At 42.7% G+C, this 25397-nt stretch overlaps 1 protein-coding gene across 2 annotated transcripts in view; it reads left to right on the top strand.

The window, feature by feature from the left end:
- Positions 1 to 15696, top strand: part of TICAM1 (toll like receptor adaptor molecule 1) — a 31315-nt gene extending 15619 nt beyond the window's left edge. For both annotated transcript variants that reach the window (XM_040417730.1, XM_040417731.1), the window contains exon 2: positions 14189 to 15696. In XM_040417730.1, coding sequence (XP_040273664.1) covers positions 14317 to 15666 — 1350 coding nt within the window. In that variant the 5' untranslated portion in view covers positions 14189 to 14316 and the 3' untranslated portion in view covers positions 15667 to 15696. The remainder of the gene's footprint in view (positions 1 to 14188) is intronic.
- Positions 15697 to 25397: the final 9701 nt, after the last annotated feature.

Raw genomic sequence — 25397 nt, 5'->3', positions numbered from 1 at the left:
CCCCCTGTCATTGATTACACCCCTGTCATTGATCAACCCCCTGTAAAGCTCCATTCAGATGTCCGCATGATTTTTACGGATCCACTGATAGATGGATCGGATCCGCAAAACGCATACGGACGTCTGAATGAAGCCTTACAGGGGCGTGATCAATGACTGTGGTTATCACCCCATATAGACTCTCTGATCACCCCCCTGTCATTGATCACCACCCCTGTCATTGATCACTCCCCCTGTCATTGATCACCCCCCTGTCATTGATCACCCTCTGTAAGGCTCCATTCAGACATTTTTTTGGCCCAAGTTAGCGGAATTATTTATTTTTTTTCTTACAAAGTCTCATATTCCACTAACTTGTGTCAAAAAATAAAATCTCACATGAACTCACCATACCCCTCACGGAATCCAAATGCGTAAAATTTTTTAGACATTTATATTCCAGACTTCTTCTCACGCTTTAGGGCCCCTAGAATGCCAGGGCAGTATAAATACCCCACATGTGACCCCATTTCGGAAAGAAGTCACCCCCAGGTATTCCGTGAGGGGCATATTGAGTCCATGAAAGATTGAAATTTTTGTCCCAAATTAGCGGAACGGGAGACTTTGTGAGAAAAAAATAAAAAATATCAATTTCCGCTAACTTGTGCCAAAAAAAAAAAAAATTCTATGAACTCGCCATGCCCCTCATTGAATACCTTGGGGTGTCTTCTTTCCAAAATGGGGTCACATGTGGGGTATTTATACTGCCCTGGCATTCTAGGGGCCCCAAAGCGTGAGAAGAAGTCTGGTATTTGGGCACCTTTGCGCATCTAGGCTGCAAAAAAGTGTCACACATCTGGTATTGCCGTACTCAGGAGAAGTTGGGGAATGTGTTTTGGGGAATGTGTTTTGGGGTGTCATTTTACATATACCCATGCTGGGTGAGAGAAATATCTTGGTCAAATGCCAACTTTGTATAAAAAAATGGGAAAAGTTGTCTTTTGCCAAGATATTTCTCTCACCCAGCATGGGTATATGTAAAATGACACCCCAAAACACATTCCCCAACTTCTCCTGAATACGGCGATACCACATGTGTGACACTTTTTTGCAGCCTAGGTGGGCAAAGGGGCCCATATTCCAAAGAGCACCTTTAGGATTTCACAGGTCATTTACCTACTTACCACACATTAGGGCCCCTGGAAAATGCCAGGGCAGTATAACTACCCCACAAGTGACCCCATTTTGGAAAGAAGACACCCCAAGGTATTCCGTGAGGGGCATGGCGAGTTCCTAGAATTTTTTATTTTTTGTCACAAGTTAGTGGAAAATGATGATTTTTTTTTTTTTTTTTTTTTTTCATACAAAGTCTCATATTCCACTAACTTGTGACAAAAAATAAAAACTTCCATGAACTCACTATGCCCCTCACGGAATACCTTGGGGTGTCTTCTTTCCAAAATGGGGTCACTTGTGGGGTAGTTATACTGCCCTGGCATTCTAGGGGCCCAAATGTGTGGTAAGGAGTTTGAAATCAAATTCTGTAAAAAATGACCAGTGAAATCCGAAAGGTGCTCTTTGGAATGTGGGCCCCTTTGCCCACCTAGGCTGCAAAAAAGTGTCACACATCTGGTATCTCTGTATTCAGGAGAAGTTGAGGAATGTGTTTTGGGGTGTCTTTTTACATATACCCATGCTGGGTGAGATAAATATCTTGGTCAAATGCCAACTTTGTATAAAAAAATGGGAAAAGTTGTCTTTTGCCAAGATATTTCTCTCACCCAGCATGGGTATATGTAAAATGACACCCCAAAACACATTCCCCAACTTCTCCTGAGTACGGAGATACCAGATGTGTGACACTTTTTTGCAGCCTAGGTGGGCAAAGGGGCCCATATTCCAAAGAGCACCTTTCGGATTTCACAGGTCATTTTTTACAGAATTTGATTTCAAACTCCTTAACACACATTTGGGCCCCTAGAATGCCAGGGCAGTATAACTACCCCACAAGTGACCCCATTTTGGAAAGACACCCCAAGGTATTTCGTGATGGGCATAGTGAGTTCATAGAACTTTTTATTTTTTGTCACAAGTTAGTGGAATATGAGACTTTGTAAGAAAAAATAAAAAATAAAAATCATCATTTTCCGCTAACTTGTGACAAAAAATAAAAAGTTCTATGAACTCACTATGCCCATCAGCGAATACCTTAGGGTGTGTACTTTCCGAAATGGGGTCATTTGTGGGGTGTTTGTACTGTCTGGGCATTGTAGAACCTCAGGAAACATGACAGGTGCTCAGAAAGTCAGAGCTGCTTCAAAAAGCGGAAATTCACATTTTTGTACCATAGTTTGTAAACGCTATAACTTTTACCCAAACCATTTTTTTTTTTTACCCAAACATTTTTTTTTTATCAAAGACATGTAGAACAATAAATTTAGAGCAAAATTTATATATGGATCTCGTTTTTTTTTGCAAAATTTTACAACTGAAAGTGAAAAATGTCATTTTTTTGCAAAAAAATCGTTAAATTTCGATTAATAAAAAAAGTAAAAATGTCAGCAGCAATAAAATACCACCAAATGAAAGCTCTATTAGTGAGAAGAAAAGGAGGTAAAATTCATTTGGGTGGTAAGTTGCATGACCGAGCAATAAACGGTGAAAGTAGTGTAGGTCAGAAGTGTAAAAAGTGGCCGGGTGTTTAAGCACTGGGGGCTGAGGTGGTTAAAGGGTTTCTGTCACTAGAATTTTCAGCATTAAACTGGCGGACATTAGCGATGTGCTAATGTCAGCTGCACCTACCTCTGCTATTCTAAGGATTATCCGTGCCCCCATTACTGTAGAATTCTTACTTTTATAATATGTAAATGAGCCCTTTAGGAGCAGGGGGTCGTTGCTCCTGCTCCTAGAGGCTCCAGTCTCCCACCTATATTCACATGACAGATTCTGTGTTGAAATCCATATGAATTCTGCCCAAAAACGACATTCCACTTCTTTCAATGGGTTGCTTGTAATTTATATACATGCATTCTGCATGGAAACCGTGGCAGGTAGCAGGCATGTCTGCAGCATATGAAACGGCAAATCCCCCCAATTTTTTTTTGCTAATGCTAGAGTAGAAGATCTGTTTTCTGAACGTAACCTTAGGTATTGTTCACACAGGAGCAACAACACATAGTAAAGGGCTTGGCTGTCCTTCATATTGGTTGTTATGAGTCGGGGCCATGAGCTTCTATTTAACCCTGTAATGCTCAGTAACATAGTAACATAGTACATAAGGCCGAAAAAAGACATTTGTCCATCCAGTTCGGCCTGTCATCCTGCAAGTTGATCCAGAGGAAGGCAAAAAAAAAGGCCAATTTTCCCCACTTTAGGGGAATAAAAAATTCCTTCCCGTCTCCAATCAGGCAATCAGACTAACTCCCTGGATCAACGACCCCTCTCTAGTAGCTAGCGCCTTTAATATTAATACGCTCCATAAATACATCCAGGCCCCTCTTGAATTCCTTTATTGTACTCACCATCACCACCTCCTCAGGCAGAGAGTTCCATAGTCTCACTGCTCTTACCGTAAAGAATCCTTTTCTATGTTTGTGTACAAACCTTCTTTCCTTCAGACGCAGAGGATGTCCCCTCGTCACAGTCACAGTCCTGGGGATAAATAGCTGATGGGATAGATCTCTGTACTGACCCCTGATATATTTATACATAGTAATTAAATCTCCCCTCAGTCGTCTTTTTTCTAACGTGAATAACCCTAATTTTGATAATCTTTCAGGGTACTGTAGTTGCCCTATTCCAGTTATTACTTTAGTTGCCCTCCTCTGGACCCTCTCCAGCTCTGCTATGTCTGCCTTGTTCACTGGAGCCCAGAACTGTACACAGTACTCCATGTGTGGTCTGACTAGTGATTTGTAAAGTAGTAGGAATATGTTCTCATCACGGGCATCTATGCCCCTTTTGATGCAACCCATTATCTTATTGGCCTTGGCAGCAGCTGCCTGACACTGGTTTTTACAGCTTAGTTGGCTGTTTATTAAAATTCCTAGATCCTTTTCCATGTCAGTGTTACCGAGTGTTTTACCATTTAGTATGTAAGGGTGACTTGCATTATTCCTTCCCATGTGCATAACTTTACATTTGTCAGTGTTAAACCTCATCTGCCACTTATCTGCCCAAGCCTGCAATCTATCCAGATCCCTCTGTAGTAGTATACTGTCCTCTTCAGTGTTAATTACTTTACACAGTTTAGTGTCATCTGCGAAAATTGATATTTTACTATGCAAGCCTTCTACAAGATCATTAATACATTTATTGAAGAGAATAGGGCCCAATACTGACCCCTGAGGTACTCCACTAGTGACAGTGACCCAATCTGAGTGTGTACCGTTAATAACCACCCTCTGTTTTCTATCATTGAGCCAGTTACTTACCCACTTACAGATGTTTTCTCCCAGTCCGAGCATTCTCATTTTATATACTAACCTTTGATGTGGTACAGTGTCAAATGCTTTGGAGAAGTCCAGATATACGACATCCATTGATTCGCCGCTGTCAAGTCTAGAACTTGCCTCCTCATAGAAACTGATTAAATTAGTTTGGCATGACCGATCCCTCATGAAGCCATGCTGATATGGCGTTATTTGCTTATTTCCGTTAAGATGCTCTAACATATTACAGTGATGTAATAAAAGCTGTAACTAGACCCACATTGAGAGCTCACTCAGCTCTGTTGGCAGAAAATAAAAAAGATCATGGGCATCATAATATGGCAACACAAAGCTATTTTCAAGCGCTTTTTAATGTTTAATCCTAAAAACAATGGCAGAATTGTGTTTTCACCGCCATACCAAAACATTTTTGAAAATGTATACAATTCATCTGATGTACCACAAATTGGTGCTGTTATAAGTGTTAAGGCTGGCCGCAGGTTTTTGGGAACCTTTATCCACCAAGCTTCATCCATACACCTCTAGCATAGGTACATCTGCCGATACAGCTACACGCTCGCACGACATACACACCCCGTTTCATCTCGTAGACTAGTGTCATACGTCATACGGTCTGTTTTCCACAAATCCTATACTTACATACATCACCTACCACGTCTGTAGGTTCGTTAGCCCGCAGTATTTGTTTGTAATTAATCTGCCACGTCACAGATTCACATAAACTCGGGCTCGCTTTATACGTCAGTGGAAACGACTATCATACTCTCTGTCAGCCTCGAAGGCTTTTCGTTCAATCGTTTCACGCTGCTGGGGGGGGGGGGGAAGGGGAGGGGCTTAGATTCAGTCATCTTGTCTGTCAGCTTACGGGCAGCAGGTCGTAGGGTTAACAGGTTGTTTGTTTTTTGTTTTTTTTCTCTTCTCTTTTTCTTTCTTCGTTTTTTTTTTTTTTTTGTTGTTGTTTGGTGGTGTTTGTTGTGTTATTTGCAGTGGTCATGTCTCAGCCTTCAGACATTGAGGAATTTGTGTCCTTGCCTCCGTGTCCAAGAGGGTCCGAACACGGCAGTACTCCATCCCTTAGGTCTTGGACAGTGCCTAAACTGACGGCCGAACTGCTCAGGAGAGGAATTCCGTTTGCGGCTACAGCCAGAAAGGCGGAACTCTTCAGGCTTCTGTTCCCTGCTACTCCACAGGCCAGGCCTGCTGCTACCAGCGACAATACCACCATCACTAATTTGCTGGTGCAGATTCACACGGTGCTGAACACACTCACGAGTTCCATCCAGGATTTACAAGCCCGGATGGAGGTGATGGAACAGCGTCGCGACCCCCCCCTAGTAGTTGGGCCAGCCAGTGGCGCGGCACCTCCGGCTGTTGTAGCAGGTACTGGGCCTACTCTACTGTCTACAGCTAACCTGTCACAGGGCGTGGGAGTACCTTCAGTGGCACCAGTGTATTTTGTAAGGCCTAGCATAAAGAAGGACATCCTGGAGGGCAAGGATGTCAACTTGGCATCCTTGTTAATTACGTCCCACGACGTTACAGAGAATAAGTCCTTTGGCTGTAGCGAGTTGTCGGTGGTACTTAAGTCCAAGGACCCCAGGCTCAGTCGCAAACTGTCTCTGGCCGAGTTCGTCCTGGCCTTCAGCCTGTTCAGAGACGTTTTGTGTTCTGCCAGCCCTAACAGGAGAGAAGAGTTGGACATTTATCTCTACAGGGTGGTAGATTTGGCGCACAAGTACGGGGGTTCGGCGTTCTATGATTATCATAGGTCTTTCTCGGCCAAAGCGGCAGCCATTTGGGCCCAGTTCCAGGTAGTCACAGACTGGAGCAATATCGACATGGAACTATTTTGCAGGCACTTCGCCAGTTTGAAGTCCCCGGTGTGCGCTACATGTCAGTCTCCTGCTCATACTACCGCTTGGTGCCCATTGGCTGACCTCACAGCCGCCCCCAGTACCTCCAGAGGTGGGATCAACCCGGGTCCTAGCCAGCAGTCAACCCAGTTTGACAAGCTAGGGAGACCCATTCATTATCTAGGCAAAGCCCAGCTCTGCAATAACTTTAATTACGCCATCTGCAACTTCAGCGAGTGCAGGCTCCTGCATGTCTGTGCCACATGTTTTAGGGCACATCCGGTCACGGTCTGCACATTGAAGCCGGCGTGACTGAGCCGGGTGAATGTGGAGGCACTAGACCAGCTGCTGCGGCTTCATCCGGTTCAGCCGTTCCGTACATTCCTGGTGGAAGGGTTTTCACGGGGGTTTCACACTGGGCTCATCACCTTGCCCCAGCAGACTCATGAATGCCCCAACTTGCAGTCGGCTTCTAAACATGCTGGTCTGGTGGATTCACTCTTGGCAGTTGAGCTGGACAAGGGTTTCATCATTGGTCCTTTCCAGTCCCCTCCTTTCTGCACTTGGAGGGTGAGCCCGGTGGGGGTGGTGCAGGGAAGATATTCCAATAAATTTAGTTTGATTTATGATTTGTCTGCTCCACATTCTTCCCACGTTCCAAGTCTCAACTCGTTGATTCCGTCCGAGAAATTTTCCTTGAAGTATACTTCCGTAGACCAGGCTATCCAGGTCATTCTTCAGACAGGCATGGGGGCTTGGCTGTCCAAAGCAGATGTCTCTGATGCGTTCAAACTGCTGCCCATTAGCCCATCTCTCTGGCAGTGGCATGGCATCAAATGGAGAGATGCGTACTATTTCGCCACCAAGTTGACGTTTGGTTCCAAGAGCAGCCCCAGTCTGTTTGACAAGTTAGCGCAGCCACTGGAATGGATTTTGTTGTAACAGGGTTGCCAGAATGTCATTCACTACCTGGATGATTTTCTGTTGATCGAAGAACCCTCACAGGCGCCTGTTGACTTGCAGGTTCTCTTGCAGGTCTTCAAGGAGTTAAACATTCCAGTGGCCGCACATAAAACAGAAGGGCCTGCGCAGGTTGTCACGTTCTTGGGGATCTCTCTGGATTCACGCGCCATCTCAGCCAGTCTGCCACAAGACAAACTCGACAGAATCAAATCAGGTGTCCGTTCCTTGCTCATGTCTCAGGTTTGCACCAAGAGAGAATTGCAGTCTCTGTTGGGCATGTTAAACTTTGCCATGAGGATCATTCCTCAGGGTAGATCATTCATTTCAAGATTGCTAGTCTTATTACAACAGACCAGTGATTTGGACGCATCAGTGCATCTTAATGCGAACGCCCGAGTAGATCTGTTCATGTGGGACAGATTTCTCAGCGGGTGTAACGGCATTTCCATGTTTATTCCGAGGGCCACTTCTGATTCTCCACACGTATTTTCAGACGCGGCTGCCTCGGTAGGTTTCGCGGCCATATTTGGCTCACATTGGTTCGCCGGCTCATGGCCCACACACGTGCTACAGTTGCCGGGGTTTTCTCAGACGTCGGCATTGTTCGAGATCTATCCTATCGTAGCAGCTGCTATAGTCTGGGGGCATAGGTGGTCGGGTCACACGGTGGTTTTCCACACTGACAACATGGCGACCGCAGAGATCATTAACAAGGGCAGATCTAAATCGTTACTCATCATGTCTTTCATGCGTAGATTGACCTGGATAGCTCTGGAACAGGGGTTTCATTTTCATGCCCTGTTTTTGGACGGGGTCAGCAACGTTGCAGCTGATGCTTTATCTCGTTTTGATTTTTCTATTTTTTTCTTACAGAACCCAGAAGCAGATTCAGTGGGCACCCCGGTACTGGACTGGCGGCTGCTGGTCTTGGATTAGACTCTCTGATGGTGGTCGCCAGTTCACTCATTACCAAGTCTTTGTCGGCCAGTACGTTGCGGTCGTACCGCCGAGCGTGGGTGGTTTTTTCGAACTTTCAGTTGGCATATCCTAGAGGTGACACAGGTCAGGTCAAGTATATGGTGGCTTTCGTGTCTTATTGTCATTCGGTATTGGCTTTATCCTACAACACCATTAGGCTATATTTGGCTGTGGTGCAGCATTTTTTGTCACTTAAAGAGCCAGACAGACCCTCTATATTTTCAGCTCACCCGATCAAGGCCATCCTCAGAGGCATTCAAAAAAGCCAGGTCACGGTCAAGTCGGTCCGTCGACCTATTACGGGGGACACGTTTCGTAGCCTGTCGGAAGTTCTCACATTGTCACCATTCGGAGTCCTTCCCAGCCTGGTGATCAAGGCGGCGATGTACTTGGCGTTTTACGGGTTTTTAAGACCAGGTGAAGTGACACAGGCCAGACGAGGGGCGGTGGCTCTCCGCAAGGGAGATTTAGTCAGGATGGGCAGTAACTTTCATTTGCAGTTGCCTCACAACAAAACAAGGCAGGTAGGTCCCTGCCATGTAGTTAAGTTCTTCCAGACCACAAACGCATGGTGTCCAGTGACAGTCTTGGACAACCTCTTGCTGGCCCTTAGTCTTCACAGCCCCACCGACCCATTACATCCATTCCCTGTTGGTCCACTGACGTCCAGCCAGTTCATCAAACATATTCGCATCCTGTTGACCAGGGTAGGATTGAATCCGGCTCAATTCTCGGGGCATTCTTTCCGCATCGGTGCGGCATCCGCAGCGTCCAAGCATGGAGTCCCTGTGCATATCATCAAACACTTGGGGCGCTGGCGCTCGGGGTGCTTTGTACGGTATATCCCGGAGCCACAAGCGAAGCTGGTCCAAGCATTCAGTACATTGGCAGAGTAGCACCTCAGGCCAATCCTTCCCTCACTGGTGGGTTTTGCCCCCTTTTTCAGGCATACCGACCTAGTGAGGCCAAGGCACACCTCAGGCCAATTAGGTCGGGGGGTGGTGGTTGGGCATCTTCCACTCGTTTAGGTCCTGACCACAAGTGTTAAGGCTGGCCGCAGGCTAGCCTGGATTTGTGGGAGGGGCCGTTACCTGTCTTAAGCAGTCCGGCTCTCCCAGGCAGCACGTCGGCATTCGGACGTCCCCTGCCCACCCATTCCCATTCTTCATTCAGTCATTCAACCATCACATTCAGGGTATGCCCCCTTTTTCAGGCATACCGACCTAGTGAGGCCAAGGCACACCTCAGGCCAATTAGGTGGGGGGGTGGTGGTTGGGCATCTTCCACTCGTTTAGGTCCTGACCACAAATGTAATTAGCCCTGCTATATGGCTACAGAAAAATAGAATAGATAAGGCTCTTGAATTGCAGAGATTCCCAAAATGAAAAATCATTTTTTTTAAATGTTTGCCTGTTTTTTATTTTGGTACTACTCTATAAAAATATTGTGCTTCTGTAGCAGTCAGCACAGAGAAATAGGTACCCTTGTCAGTTTACTGCTGCCGTGAGGGAGCGATGTTATCTGGTAGTGTACAGTATGATAACTCCATTCTTCTCTTGATAGGCCTAGGTGAAGATCCTCACACAAGAGCATTGCACTAATCAGTCTGATTGTTTCACTTATCCTCTTTCCCTCTCTTTTCGGAGTTAAAGTTCTGACTGAGAACAGCTACCTACATTCACACGAACTGGAAAAAATGGCCATGTGACAACTGTTTAAAGGGGTTATCCACTTGAATTTCGGGGATGCCCACTCCTCACTGGATGCAGCAGGAAATTACCTGTGTTCCTGGTGTAATGTCTTCACGCTGGGAGTAAAGGGGGACATTAATAATACTGGGGGTCACTAAGGGAGGTATTAATACCAGGGACAGTAATGGAGGCATTATTACTGGGTCCCACTGAGGGAGGCAATTATTTTTTTATAAAAACTGTGCCAAAAAGCCATTTTTTGTCAACTTACATGACAAAAGCTGTAATACCAAGCAATTAAAAAAATACATATGCACAGTTTTTTGTGCAGAAAAATAGAAAAACTATGCCTTTCAGAAAATGGACACACAAAAACATGTTTTTTTTTCTCCAAAAATGCTATATTAAGTAAAACTTAAACAAAAAATGTAGTCATATTTGATATCCTCGCGTTCGTAACAACCTGCTCTATAAAAATAGCCCATAATATAACCTGTCAGATGAACATTGTAAAAAATAAAAACTATGCCAGAACAGCCATTTTTGGTTACCTTGCCTAACAAAAAGCGTAATATAAAGCGATCAAAAATCATATGTAACCCAAAATCGCATAAATAAAACTGTCACCTTATCCCATAGTTTCCAAAATATGGGCACTTTGTGGTTGTTTCTACTGTAGGGTGCATCAGGGGGGCTTCAAATGGGACATGGCGTCTAAAAACCAGTCCATCGTTGCTGCCACTGCAGGTCCCCATACCATATGCTGCCACACGCAGGACACTAGATGAAGACTACAGCTGAACCATAAGGGGCTACTATTGGACAGCTAAGTAGACGATGTTTCGCTTTGTAAACAAATATGTTCCTCCAGCATTATAAGAGTACCCTGTAGATTGGTCCCCTGAGGATTTAGCGGTGGCCAATGAAACGCGTCAGGACAAGGGACAATTGTATTGATTTGATTATGGGACAATTGTGTTGAATTGATCATATTCTCTCGCTTTTCCCCTTTCTGTTTCCGTATTACTTGACAAAACTGGGCAGTCACTGTCGCCTGGTTTAGGGACACAAAGGGATACTTAGAGAGAGAGATTTAACAGTGAGACACAGAGGGACAGAGACCCAGTATCTTAGTCTCTCCAACATCTATCCCCCTGTACTTGCTGTTATCTGTAGACCATATAATTATCGTATGGCAGCTAGCGGTCGCACACCTTTCATTTTGGTGCGACCCCTGTTTATACCATTTTTTTGTAGTAATTTTCATATCTGGGCCTATTAATTTTAATGAGCTATTGATTAAATGTTAAGTTTTAATTGCGGTCACTTACTTATGTGAAATTGATATTTTAAAAACCAGTCCAGCAAAATGCTCCTTTCCTTCTGTGCCCTTCCGTGTGCCCATACAGCAGTTTGCGACCACATGTGGGGTGTTTCTGTAAATCGCAGAATCAGGATAATAGATTTTGAGTTTTGTTTGGCTGTTAATCCTTGATGTGTTACAGGAAACAATTGATTAAAATGGAAAATCTGCCAAAAGTGAAATTTAGAAATGTCATCTCCATTTTCCTTTAATTCTTGTGGAATACATGAAGGCTTAACAAAGTTTGTAAAATCAGTTTTGAATAACTTGAGGGGTGTAGTTTCTAAATTGTGGTCATTTATGGGTGGTTTCCACTATGTAAGCCCCACAAAGTGACTTTTGGAAATTTTCTTAAAAATTTTAAGAATTGCTTCTAAAATTCTAAGCCTTCTAACGTCCCCAAAAAATAAAATTACATCTACAAAATGATGCTAACATAAAGTAGACATATGGGAAATGCAAAGTAATAACTATTTAGTGAGGTTTCACTATTTTCCTTAAAAGCAGAGAAATTCCCTTTCCAAATTTTCTGTAAATTTAGGATATTTTTTTTTTAGAAAAAAAAATGATTATATTGACTCAAATTTACCACTGTCATGAAGTACAATGTGTTACGAGAAAACAATCTCAGAATGGCTTGGATAAGTAAAAATGTTCCAAAGTTATTACCAAATAAAGTGACACGTCAGATTTCCAAATTTTGGCCTGGTCCTTAAGGTGAAAAATGGCAATATCCTTGAGAGGTTAACGACCGTTAAAAACTGATGCAAAACGGTTGTTAAAAACAGACTGCCTGGCAGGAAACAGATGCATAATTAACCATTGTTTTTCATTGTCAAGCCTGCCAGGGCTGTATGGCTATTAGGCTGTTTCCCAGGCAGAGCCATTTTGATATTTTTTCTGTTACACCATTCACTGTACAGGATAGATATTGTTATATTTTAATAGTACAGGCATTTTCACAAACGGCAATGCCCATGATGTGTATTTAAATATTTTTTTTTTATTGTTTGTGATTTTGGGGAAAGGGGGTGATTTGAACTTTCCGTTTATTTATTTTTTACCTTTTTTAAGTCACCGTGGGTGACTATAACTGGCAGTCAATAGACTGGCCATTGTGTTCTGTGATGGCTATATAGCCATCATAGAATACACAATTTACTATATTAGGGCTCATGCACACAAACGTATTTTCTTTCCATGTCCATTCCATTTTTTATGCGGAACCATTCATTTCAATGGGTCTGCAAAAAAACAGAAGTTACTATGTGTGCATTCCGTTTCCATATGTCCGTTCCACAAAAAAATAGTCCTATTATTGTCTGCATCACGGACAAGGATAATACTGTTCTATTAGGGGCCAGCTGTTCTGTTCCGCAAAATACGGAATGCACACGGACGTCATTTGTATTTTTTGCAGACCGCAAAATACATACGGTTGTGTGCATGAGGCCTAACACAGTGCTGCCACGTGCTGGCCTGTATTGACATATTCCAGTATTGGCTATCGGAGCCTTCTGTTTAAAACAGTAGAAACCTAGTGGCAATTTAGCAGGTGCCATCTTTAAAGTGGCGATTTCCGCCTTACATGTACAGCAGATGTTGCCAAGGGGTTAAATGTTGCCATCAGAAAGTACAACGTTTCCTACAAAAATTAAGCCCTCATACATCTACGTGAACGGAGGGAGGGTGCCTGAGCTTTAGGTTTCTTAAAGTGGTTATCCAGGTAAAGATATTCATGACTTATCCTTTGGATAGGCCATCAGTATCAGATCTGCGTGGGTGCAACACTCAGGACCCCCTCCAATTAGCTGTTAGGAGAGGCCTTGAGCGCTGCAGCCTCTTCTTAAGCCAGTACATTGGTCACATGGGCTAGTTGCAGCTCAGCCCCATTCAAGTCAATAGGGCTGAGCTACAATACCAAGCACTTCCACTATACTATGTACGGCGCTGGCCATGGAAAGCTGCCCGGAACCTGCATCGCTCATCAGAGCTCCTGTGAGTTTATGGATCACTGCTGATATGATAATGATAACCGATCCTGAGTATAAGTCATCATTATTGTTTTCAGGATAACCCCTCTAACTTCCTAGTAACTAGTGTAGGTGTGTTATTCTGACTGTGTATCGACCTCTGTCTGTTTACCTGACCTTCCGCTGCCTACCCAGACTTTAGACTGTTTACACTTTGCTCTCTGCTTTGACCTCAGACTATTTTTTACATATTTTCATGAATGCTGCCTGCCCTGACCTCTGCCTGTTTCCTGACTATTTGTATTGCCTGACCCCTGGGTGTTTTGCATTGGTGTCTCTAACCCCAGCGCGTCATTTGCCAACCACATCGGAGCTATCCCAAGTAGCAGACTAGTGGCTCCCCTGCAGCGCATACCAGATCCCTGTATAGAGGCTAAAGGGTGAAAACCAGTAGACTGCCAGGACTGCGCCCTTAGGTTTAGCCCAAAGTCAAATCAGTTGGTTGGCACAGTTGGCTCCACAACCACTGCCCGTGACACCTACCTCATGAGATTTTTGCAATCCTCTGGATGAACTTTGTAGGATAATATCTTAAACAGAATGGCTGTTTGTTTTTTGGTCTTACATAATATGTAATTAAGCTTATGAACATGACTGTGGTTTTGGTTCTCATTTACTTCAATGCACCGTGTGCTGCCTGCATCCGTATGTCCTTTTGCCCCGCAAAATAGTACATGTCCTATTTTTGTCTATTTTCCAGACAAGAATAGGACAGTTCTACAGAGGGCAGGAGATTCTGTTCTGCAAAAAGCGGAATGCACATGGCCGGTATCCATATTTTGCGGATTACAAAAATGGCTATGACCGTGTGCATTAGTCCTTAGTAAGACTTTGTTTTGAGCATAAACCATTTCTTTTCTCTTCTTTGCTTACTTAGAACAAGACACTATGCAATAAAAAGAAGCTATCCAACCAGCATTTTGCAGGAGGCCTGGATTCTAATCAAGGTTTTAGTGAAATAAATCAGTGACATTATTAATTTTGTTAATCATCAAGCACGTTAACATGTTGAAGAGAAATCTAAACTCACACATTGATAATGAACCTCGCACTTTACGTTCTGATCTACCTAGTAGTGGGATTCCTATATGCAAACCATCACACCTGAGTGCTCTGTCACTCGAATCCAATTCATTACAAATCAGTCAGTCACCCACAAGATGTTTTGTAACACAGAAAGACAAGAACCAAATGTCTGGCGTGCAGGCGTTAAGCATGAATGTTAACCTCCAAGAAGAACATTCGGTGTGTGGATCAGTTCCTTCGGATACCATTGATGATACCACAAATCAGACAGGAGCTGTGTCAGACACTTTTGTTGAGACCAAGAACGCAGAGAAGGAGATGCTTGTCTCCAATGAGGAAAGTAATAATCAATCTAAGGAGCATGAACTGAAAAGGCAGCCACCTACAGACTTTAGTGTCTCTCCTTCTTCATCTGAAAATCCATCCACTAAATTATCTTCTGAGCCTTCTTTTGGCACATCATCTCGTGATGAGAACAATCCTTCATGTGCTACTTATTCAAACATACCTTCTGAAAGATTTGCGGCTCCACCTCCGACTTCTCCCTTTTTTACTGATATACCCTCTGGCTTGAAGTTTTTCAACTTTGTCATACTACATGTTCCAGATGATCAAGAGGAAGCTGGGAGGGTATGTCAAATTTTAAACAACCTTCAGATTGGAGAAGGTACAACATTTTGTGAAGGGTTTGAGACGGCAGGAATAAGTCCTCTGAAATGCCTTGAAGATGCTGTGGAAAATTCTGCCTATATTGTCCTATTGCTCACTACTGGCTTTTTATCCAGATGGGGAAAGTTTCAGACGAATGTAGTTCTTATGAATTCAATTGAAGATGAAAACAAATCAGGAACTGTAATTCCTCTTATTCCGAAGTCAGAGACACTAAAATGTAAAATACCTTTGGGTCTTCAGTCATTAATTAAATTAGAAGAAAAGTCATTTCTTTTTGAGAAACAAGTGCGGAACACATTCAAATGGGATATGATCAAAAGACAGCAAGAACTTTGGAATATAGAGCAGGATTTAAGAACAAAAAAAAAATGTTTAGAACATGCTAAAGACCTATCTAATTCTTTTGAAATTAAACAACAAATTACCATGGATATACAGGCAATTTTCTCTCATCTAACTGCTCAAATGTCATCAATGATGTCCAATCTGCCAGCCCAAGTATTCCCGGGATCAGTTATTCATATAAACAATTCGAGTAATGTTCAGATCGGCAATCAAAACAGCATGAACGTTCAAAAAACTACAAATGTGCCACAGTTGGAAATGTCTGAAGAATGTTATGAAGAATGTAACAATGACTTTCAAGGTCAATTTTAATTATTGAAACATTATTTGCAAAAAAAAAAAAAAAGAACTGACCTTTTGTGATTTTTTTTAATTTTTTTATTACTTCACTGTCTTTTAAAAATCAATAGAAATTTGAATACAGGTTGTATTTTGATAGATATCAGTTAAAGAGGATCTGTCACCGTGAAATGCAGTGCAATCTACAGGGAGCAGGTTACAGAGCAAGAGAAGCAGCAGAATGATATAATTTTTGATAACACAAAGTTGGTAAAATGTGTGTCTATACATTTCATTCTTTACTATTTTTGACCTTTTTCACTGAGAAGATCTTAACAGTGATTGCTTGCATTCTCTGTGTAAAGGTCCCTTTAGACGGGACAGTTTAGCAGGCGTTTGTCGGGAAGGAAGCTTTCCTTCCTTTCTCCCACCTGGCAAGCGCCTGTTCATTGAAGGAGACCATAGCATTGTACATGTAGCAACAGTATGGGGAGGAGCGATCGATAATGCCATTGCTCTTTCCCATACATAATTATTGTTTGGCGACAGCAAAGTGCTGTTTAGATAGCAAGATCTGTTGCCAGCAAATTATGATTTAAGTGTCCGCATGAAAGATGCGTTTACCCGATGAACCAGTGTTACACTTGTTCATCAGGTAATCCGCAGCCACTTTACACTATGAACACCTGTTAGTGATTATTTGGCCGAGAATCGGCCCGTGTAGAGCAGTCTTAAAGGTCTGAACCCGGACATACCTATAATTTCACCCAGGCAGCCCCCCTGACAAGAGTCTTGGAGCAGTTCATGCAGGATGAACAGTGTTCGGTGACGTCAGTGCTCGGTGACGCCCAGCAGTGTGTTCGGTGACGTCACCGTCTCTGATGGCCGGGCTTTAGCGCTGCCCTAGCTGTTTTACATGCTAGGGCAGCGATAAAGCCCGCTGATCAGTGCCGGTGACATCACCGGGTTCACTGCTGGGCGGAAGCCTACACCTGGCAGCCCGAAGGAGAGCCTGGTTCATCACCGGAACTCCACAAAATGCCTTTGCCCTGCGCAATGCAACAAAGGGCAAAGGAGAGCATCGGAGCATGAACTGCTCCAATACTGGACAACCCGGACAACCCCTTTAAGTGTGTATACTGAGATAGCTGTCAGTCACTGATAATACCTCCCCTGTGAAATATAAAATCATAAATAACAGACATATAAATGTATAAATTACACATTTTGCTTAGTCTTTTTTCACAAAAATATATATGAATCTGCTAAGCTGCTCCTGCTCTAAAGCCTGCTGCCTGCATTTTGTGGTGACAGGTCTCTTTAAGTGCTATTCTACTGACACCAGGCAGTGGTCTGTAGACTGCAGCAGTTTTTCCTCCAGGATCCACATTCACTTACATATTTACTCCCCACAGTCTGCTGCGGCAAGATATCCTCGCATATGATGCCTCCATTCTTTATTTGGGGATACATAGTTTTTGGTGGTTATGTATTTTAATTGCTCCTTGATACTTTTTGCCAAGCATAAGCCTTGATTGTGATTCAGTTGTAACCAAGAGACAATATGAAACCAGTAAAAATAAATGTGACTAAAAAAACGCAGCACATTTAATTTTGGATAGATGAGTCGTCGTCAATAAGATTCATACTGCAATATAACAGCATAGACCAGGGGTGCACAACCTTTTCTGGTTGGGGGCCACATTGTCAGACTGAAGGAATCCCAAAGCCTGAAAATAAAAGTTAAAGCGGTATTACCAATTGAAATACTGTATTTATAGCGTATTCTGCATACAGTAGATACTATAAATGTCTGGTTACACCTCCAGGATTCCCATCTAATGAGAGATTACATGAAAAATGCATGTGAGCAGCCACAAGACATAGACATACATGTCTGTCACCAGATGGTTGGGGGCCGCACAAAATTATATCGAGGGCCGCAGCATGTGCACCCCTGGCATAGACTAATTTGAAAAAAAGGCTTCAGCATAAACTTAAAGGGGTTCTGCAGTTTGTTTAAACTGATGATCTATCCTCTGGATAATCAGCATCTGATCGGCGGGGGTCTGACACCCGGGACCCCCGCTGATCAGCTGTTTGAGAAGGCAGCGGCGCTATAGCAGCTCACTGTTTACCGCTGGCCCAGTGACGTCACTGGAAAGTGGTTATCCTATGAAAATCCTATGACAGACTGACTGCTCTGGCCCTCACTGCAGCTGCTCCCCACTTTGAAAAGTGGCGAGTAAAACTCCTAAAAAGTCGCCACAGCAGCATGCACCACTGTGGTGCAGAGTTGATGATAAATGTCCCCCACAGTTATTTGAGAATCCAACTAAGACAACTGACTGACTCGATACAGATAAAGGATATTGTACTGCTCTGAAATGTATTTTTGGTTAAGGGAGTCAGAATTATTTGAATGTAGCGAAAAAGTGGTTGTCTGCAGCTATGTTTGAGTAAAGGAATCTGTAGATTAGGGCTGGGTGTGGTTAGGGGCAAAGGTAATGAATGTCAAAGTTGCCTTCTTGAATATTAGAGGCCTAAAAAAAAAATATAGAAACAGGAAAAGTTCGGTGGATCAGCCTTTCTACTCAGTCCAAACATCTTATTCACAAGTGGTTACTATATTACGACACAGGCTGTAGACTTTAGAGGTATGTATGGTAGTTGAAACTTGGGTAGTTGTATCAGTCTATATTTCACCACCATACTCACCAGAGGTGTTTATACAGGTTATAAAAAATATTAAATATACAGCCAGGTCCATAAATATTGGGACATCAACACAATTCTAACATGTTTGGCTCTATACACCACCACAATGGATTTGAAATGAAACAAACACGATGTGCTTTACCTGCAGACTGTCAGCTTTAATTTGAGGGTATTTACATCCAAATCAGGTGAACGGTGTAGGAATTACAACAGTTTGTATATGTGCCTCCCACTTGTTAAGGAACCAAAAATAATGGGACAGAATAATAATCAAGAATCAAACTTTTACTTTTTAATACTTGGTTGCAAATCCTTTGTAGTCAATTACAGCCTGAAGTCTGGAACGCATAGACATCACCAGACGCTGGGTTTCATCCCTGGTGATGCTCTGCCAGGCCTCTACTGCAACTGTCTTCAGTTCCTGCTTGTTCTTGGGGCATTTTCCCTTCAGTTTTGTCTTCAGCAAGTGAAATGCATGCTCAATCGGATTCAGGTCAGGGGATTGACTCGGCCATTGCATAACATTTCACTTCTTTCTCTTAAAAAACTCTTTGGTTGCTTTTGCAGTATGCTTTGGGTCATCGTCCATCTGCATTGTGAAGCGCCGTCCAATGAGTTCTGAAGCATTTGGCTGAATGTGAGCAGAGAATATTGCCCGAAACACTTCAGAATTCATCCTGCTGCTTTTGTCAGCAGTCACATCATCAATAAATACAAGAGAACCAGTTCCATTGGCAGCCATACATGCCCACGCCATGACACTACCACCACCATGCTTTACTGATGAGGTGGTATGCTTAGGATCATGAGCAGTTCCTTTCCTTCTCCATACTCTTCTCTTCCCATCACTCTGGTACAAGTTGATCTTGCTTGGTCTCATCTGTCCATAGGATGTTGTTCCAGAACTGTGAAGGCTTTTTTAGATGTCGTTTGGCAAACTCTAATCAGGCCTTCAGGCCTTCCTGTATTCACTCTGGTGAAGTCTTCTCTTGATTGTTGACTTTGACACACATACACCTACCTCCTGGAAGGTGTTCTTAATCTGGTCAACTGTTGTGAAAGGTGTTTTCACCAGGGAAAGAATTCTTCGGTCATCCACCACAGTTGTTTTCCGTGGTCTTCCGGGTCTTTTGGTGTTGCTGAGCTCACCGGTGCGTTCCTTCTTTTTAAGAATGTTCCAAACAGTTGTTTTGGCCAGGCCTAATGTTTTTGCTATCTCTCTGATGGGTTTGTTTTGTTTTTTCAGCCTAATGACGGCTTGCTTCACTAATAGTGACAGCTCTTTGGATCTCATCTTGAGAGTTGACAGCAACAGATTTCAAATGCAAATAGCACACTTGTAATGAAGTCTGGACCTTTTATTTGCTCATTGTAATTGGGATAATGAGGGAATAACACACACCTGGCCATGGAACAGCTGAGAAGCCAATTGTCCCATTACTTTTGGTCCCTTAACAAGAGGGAGGCATATATGCAAACTGTTGTAATTCCTACACTGTTCATCTGATTTGGATGTAAATACCCTCAAATTAAAGCTGACAGTCTGCGGTTAAAGCACATCTTGTTTGTTTCATTTCAAATCCATTGTGGTGGTGTATAGAGCCAAAAATGTTACAATTGTGTAGATGTCCCAATATTTATGGACCTGACTGTATAAAAAAAATATATCCTGAAGCTGAAAAGTCACTTATATTTATGAAAGTATAAAACTGCACAATATGATATCTCTAGAATGTTGACAGTATACCCACGCTTCCCCTCTTCCAATATTAGCGCCTGTACAAACGGGGTCCACTTCTTCCTATAGCAAGGTTCCACAGCAAGACATTCACTGCCCTTGGACACAGATCCTCTCAGCGTTCAGACTCACCACTCCATGGAACCGGGAAGACAGCCAGGAGAGAAGGACAAAAAAGACTATTGTATAGGATCCACATTAAAATAATATATCTGACTTTATTCCATAGCACAAGATAAAAACATGTTCAGCTGCACATGTCCGATGACGTTTGACCTTTTCTGCTTCATCAGGAACTGAACTCCAAGATAATTACGTTCCTTAATAACACTTACTGGGTTTCCTAGTTCTGTTCCATACAAATCACAGAAACACATCTCCACATTGAATGAATGTTTCTCTAAAGGGCTGCATTTACACTGCGCAGCGCTGATACTGCCCTTAACTTCAGCAATGACTAGTAACTGCATCCCAGCTATGAGGCCTTAAGTGCAATGGTCTGTATAGTACAAACTCACCACTGCAATAAAAAAAAACAACAGTGCGCACACAGCCTACGTAAAACAATGGAAGTCCAGATGAACATTTAACCCCTTAGGTGCCTTGGTGCCTATGTTGGCATTCCACTCTAATTTTTATGGTGGAAATGAAGAGAAAGCTTATAATTAAAGAAGAAAAAAAGTCTATAAAACCAGGGAGTCTCAGCCAATCTCCCAAGCTGGTACTCCCCAGGCCTTAAACTGTGGAACATCTTAGAATGGCCATTGACAGAGTAGCTGGAATCCACCGGACCTTTTATGATGGAAATCAAGTGAAAGCATAAATTAAAAGAGAATACAGTCAACCAAACCAAGGATTCCCATCCAGTCTCCCAAGTTGGTACTTGCCAGGCCTTAAAGAGGACCTGTCACCAAAAAATTCTGTGCAATCTGAAAGCACCATGTTATAGAGTCGCAGAAGCTGAGCTGATATATATTTTTGTGGGAAAAGATTCAGTAAAACCTGTAATTTATAGATTTATATTTCAGCTTTTTCTACCTTCTGTGAGTAGCATTGGTACAGGAGGGAGGTGTTAACAGTGATTGATGGCATTCTGTGTATAAGTGTACATAGACAGATAGCTGTCAATCACTGATAACTCCTCCTCCCTGTACTGATAGCTCTTCACAGGGCTGCAGATTTAAATGTAAGAGCAACAAGTTTTACTGAATCTTTCCCTACAAATATACCGTTTATATCGGCGTATAACACGCACTGGCGTATAACACGCACCCTTCATTTTAAGGGAAATTTCAGGAAAAAAAATTAAATTTCAAATTGTACTGCTATGGGGTGGGGGGATCTGTGGATGGAACTGTTATGGGGGGGATCTGTGGATGACACTGCTATATGTCATCCACAGATCCCCCTCATAACAGTGTCCATTTCAAATTGTACTGCTATGAGGTGGGGGGATCTGTGGATGGAACTGTTATGGGGGGGATCTGTGGATGACACTGCTATATGTCATCCACAGATCCCCCTCATAACAGTGTCCATTTCAAATTGTACTGCTATGGGGTGGGGGGATCTGTGGATGGAACTGTTATGGGGGGGATCTGTGGATGACACTGCCATATGTCATCCACAGATCCCCCTCATAACAGTGTCCCCCAATACACCGGGCCCCGCCGCTCACCGAAGTATTTATAAACGTGAATCCTTATCCTATTAAGCTGCCCTCTCCCATTTTCCCATGTTCCCCTGTATCCCCACAGCACTTACGATTCACACGCTTCCATAGCAGGAAGGGCGGACGGCACCAGTAACGTCACTCACTGACGTCGCGCGTCTGCTCCGCCTGCTTCATTCATAAAGGGGGCGGAGCAGGCGCTAAAAAGTCAGTGAGTGACGTTACTGCTGCCGTCCGCTCTGCCTGCTATTAAAGCTTAAGTAAGTGCTATGGGGATACAGGGGGGACATGGGAACATGGGAGAGGGCAGCTTAATAACAGGATAAGGATTCACGTTTATAAATACTTTGGTGAGCGGCGGGGCCCGGTGTAAGAGTACAGTGACTGCACCGGGCCCCGCCCCTAGTCACGGACTCCAGCCCCTCCTCTCTCCCGGCTCATACAGCGCAATGAATATCGGCGTATAACACGCATACATGATTTGCCCCCTATTTTCAGGGGGAAAAAGTGCGTGTTATACGCCGATAAATACGGTATATCAATTCGCTCAGCTTCTCCTGCTCAGTAACATTTTGCTTTCAGATTGAATTTCATTTTCTGGTGGCAGATCCTCATTAAGCTGTGTAACATCTGCAACCAGATGAGTGAAGGTACATTGAGCTTATAATGGCCATTGACAGAATTGGCAATCCACTGGTCTTTTCATACTGGAAATTAAGAGAAAGCTTAAAATTATAGTCTCCCAAGCTGGTAATTTCCAAACCCTAGGGCTCATGCACATGAATGTATTTTATTGCCATGTCCATTCTTTTTTTTTTTGGTCGCCTGCATGTGGAACCATTCATTTAAATGGGGCTGCAAAAAAAAAAAAATATTATTACTTTGTGTGCATTCTGTTTCCGCGAAAAAATATAACATGTCCTATTATTGTCTGCATTATGGACAAGGATAGGATAGTTCTATTAGGGGCCAGCTGTTCCGCAAAATATGGAATGTATACAATTGCTATCTGTGATTTGTGGATCCGCAAAACACGGTACAAGCCCTTAATGTGTAACATTTGCGATATGACAAGGTACATTCAGCTTAGAATAGCTGTTGACAGAATTGCTGGTAATCCACTGGCCTTCTTATGATAGAAATCAAGAGAAAGCTTAAAATTAAAGAGAGAACAATCAACAGAACCAGGGATTCCAGTCAGTCACCCAAACTGGTACTTGATTAGGAACAAATGGGCGGCACTGTGCTTCCGTCGGGGTCCAGGTGCACGGTCAATAGGTTGATTCCCCATATATACAGTATGTGGAATTGAGCTGTTATCACCTGTACTTTGACAAAGACACAGACTGGTGTCGAAACGCGCGTCACAACATATGGGTGACGAATAAAGAAATCCTTTTTCATTATTGGAATTACGGAGTGCTGGTCTTTCTATTCCAAACTGGTACTTGTCAGGCCTTAAAGGGTAACTGTCATGTTTTCCTCAAAAAATCTATTTTACCATATGATACTGCTGCAGCAGCATTATGCATAAAGCCATCTTTAGTTTCTTCACTTACCACTGTTTTCCTTGAGTTTTTCCCTTAGTTACGGCTGTTTACACATTTACAATATGAAGACCTTCTCAAGATGGCTCCTCTGCCAAAACTGCATTCCCTCAGGTCACATACACACTTGCTGTAGCCAGCAGCTCCCTGCCAGCCAATCAGATTGAAAGCTGTTGTTATAAGGTAATTACAGATCTTTTGACAATCATTGACAGACTAACTCAGCTACACATGCCTAGCTCTAATAAACTAGCAAATAAAAAAAAAAATATGACAGTTATCCTTTAAGCTGTGCAACATCTGCAATCTGACAAGTGAAGGTACATTCAGGTTAGAACAGCCGTTAACGAAGTTGGTGGCAATCTCTTGGCCTTTTTATGATGGAAATCAAGAGTAAGTTTAAAATGCCAAAAGAAACGAGTTAACAGAACCAGGCATTTCCAGCCAGTCTCCCAAGCTGGTACTTGCCAGGCCTTAAAGGGGTTGTGTCACTTAAGCAAATAGCATTTATTATGTAGTGGAAGTTAATACAAGGCACTTACTAATGTATTGTTATCCATATTGCGTCCTTTGCAGGCTGGATTCATTTTTCTATCACGTTATACACTGCTTGTTTCCATGGTTACAACCACCCTGCAATCCATCAGCAGTGTCCATGCTTGCACACTATAGGAAAAGGCACCAGCCTATGTGAGCTACAGCGTTCCCGGCCACCAGAGAGGCTGGACCTTTTTCCTATAAGGGAGTGTATTTTCTGCTGCAGCTAAGGAGCCGTGTCTATGTTCTCCCTATCACAACTTAGGAGGCAGTTAAAGGATGAAACTGAGCATGTGCAGCCTTCTCGACAGGACAAAGAAATGGGAAAAAGAACAAATGGCAGGTGTCACTATGCAGATACATTTTACTGAATAACTCAATGGCTATGCAAAATATTTTTAATTACATGCCATGACAAAAGAATTCAGATCCAGGTGCTGGTTTGAAAACTGTGGAATATTTTTGGTCGGACAACCCCTTTAACTGTGCCCATATCTCTAGCCCATATCTAGCTGGTACCAAACCAGAGATATGAGCAGAGAAAGCAGGCCCCCCTCCCTGTTAGTCTGAACGAGAATGAGGGAGCTGCTTCAGAGCTTGACAGGCTGCAGGAGGAGAAAAAAACTAAAAATATATAGAAATGGGACACTATCATCACCGTACAGACCCTCATAATAAAATTGTTAGTTTTACAACAAAGTGAACGCCGTAAAAAAAAAAATCCACAAAATAATGTAAATTTTTTTAAAAATCTTTTCCCCTAAAAATAAAATGTTATTTAATACACTATATATACACCCCCAAATGGTTCCTAAAAGAAACTTACAACTAATCCAGCAAAATAAAAATAAAATATAGAAGAAAAAATTTCAATTATGACTACTAGAACACAAAAGGGTTGTGCACCAACAATATTTACTGCAGACACACATTAAAAGTCTACAATAAAAAAGTGACATTTTTGGGAGGGTTTTACCAATTTTAACGTGACTCTTAGGAGGTTAAGATGTATAATAACTGCAATTTGACAAATGCAGGTACATTCAGCTTAGAATGGCCATTTACTGACTTGCTAGAATTCATTGGCCTTTTTAGTATGGAAATCAAGTGAAAGCATAAATTAAAAGAGATTAAAGTCAACCGAACTAAGGATTCACAGACTGGTACTTGCCAGGCCTTCAACTATGTAACAATTTCAGTTTGAAGGAATTGGCAATCCACTGAACTTAATGAAAATCAAGAGAAAGTTTAAAATTAAAAGAGCAAAAAGTAAATGGAACCAGAGATTCTCAACTAGTCTCCCAGACTGGTACTTTCCAAGCCGGGAGCTGTAACATTTGCGACCTGATAAGTGCAAGTACATTCAGCTTAGTTACTGACAATCCACTGGCCTTTTTATGATGGAAATCAAAAGAAAGGTAAAAATAAAAAAGAGAAAACAGTTAACAGAACCAGGAATTCCCAGCCTGTCTCTCAAGCTGGTACTTGCCAGGCCTTAAGGTATGTAACATCCGTGATCTGACAAATGTAGGTATATCCAGCTTAGAATGAC

Source organism: Bufo bufo, chromosome 2 (assembly GCF_905171765.1).
Source record: "Bufo bufo chromosome 2, aBufBuf1.1, whole genome shotgun sequence".
Taxonomy (NCBI): Eukaryota; Metazoa; Chordata; class Amphibia; order Anura; family Bufonidae; genus Bufo; species Bufo bufo.
The sequence above is the reverse complement of the archived record's forward strand: the minus strand, read 5'-3'. Positions and strand labels throughout refer to the sequence as shown.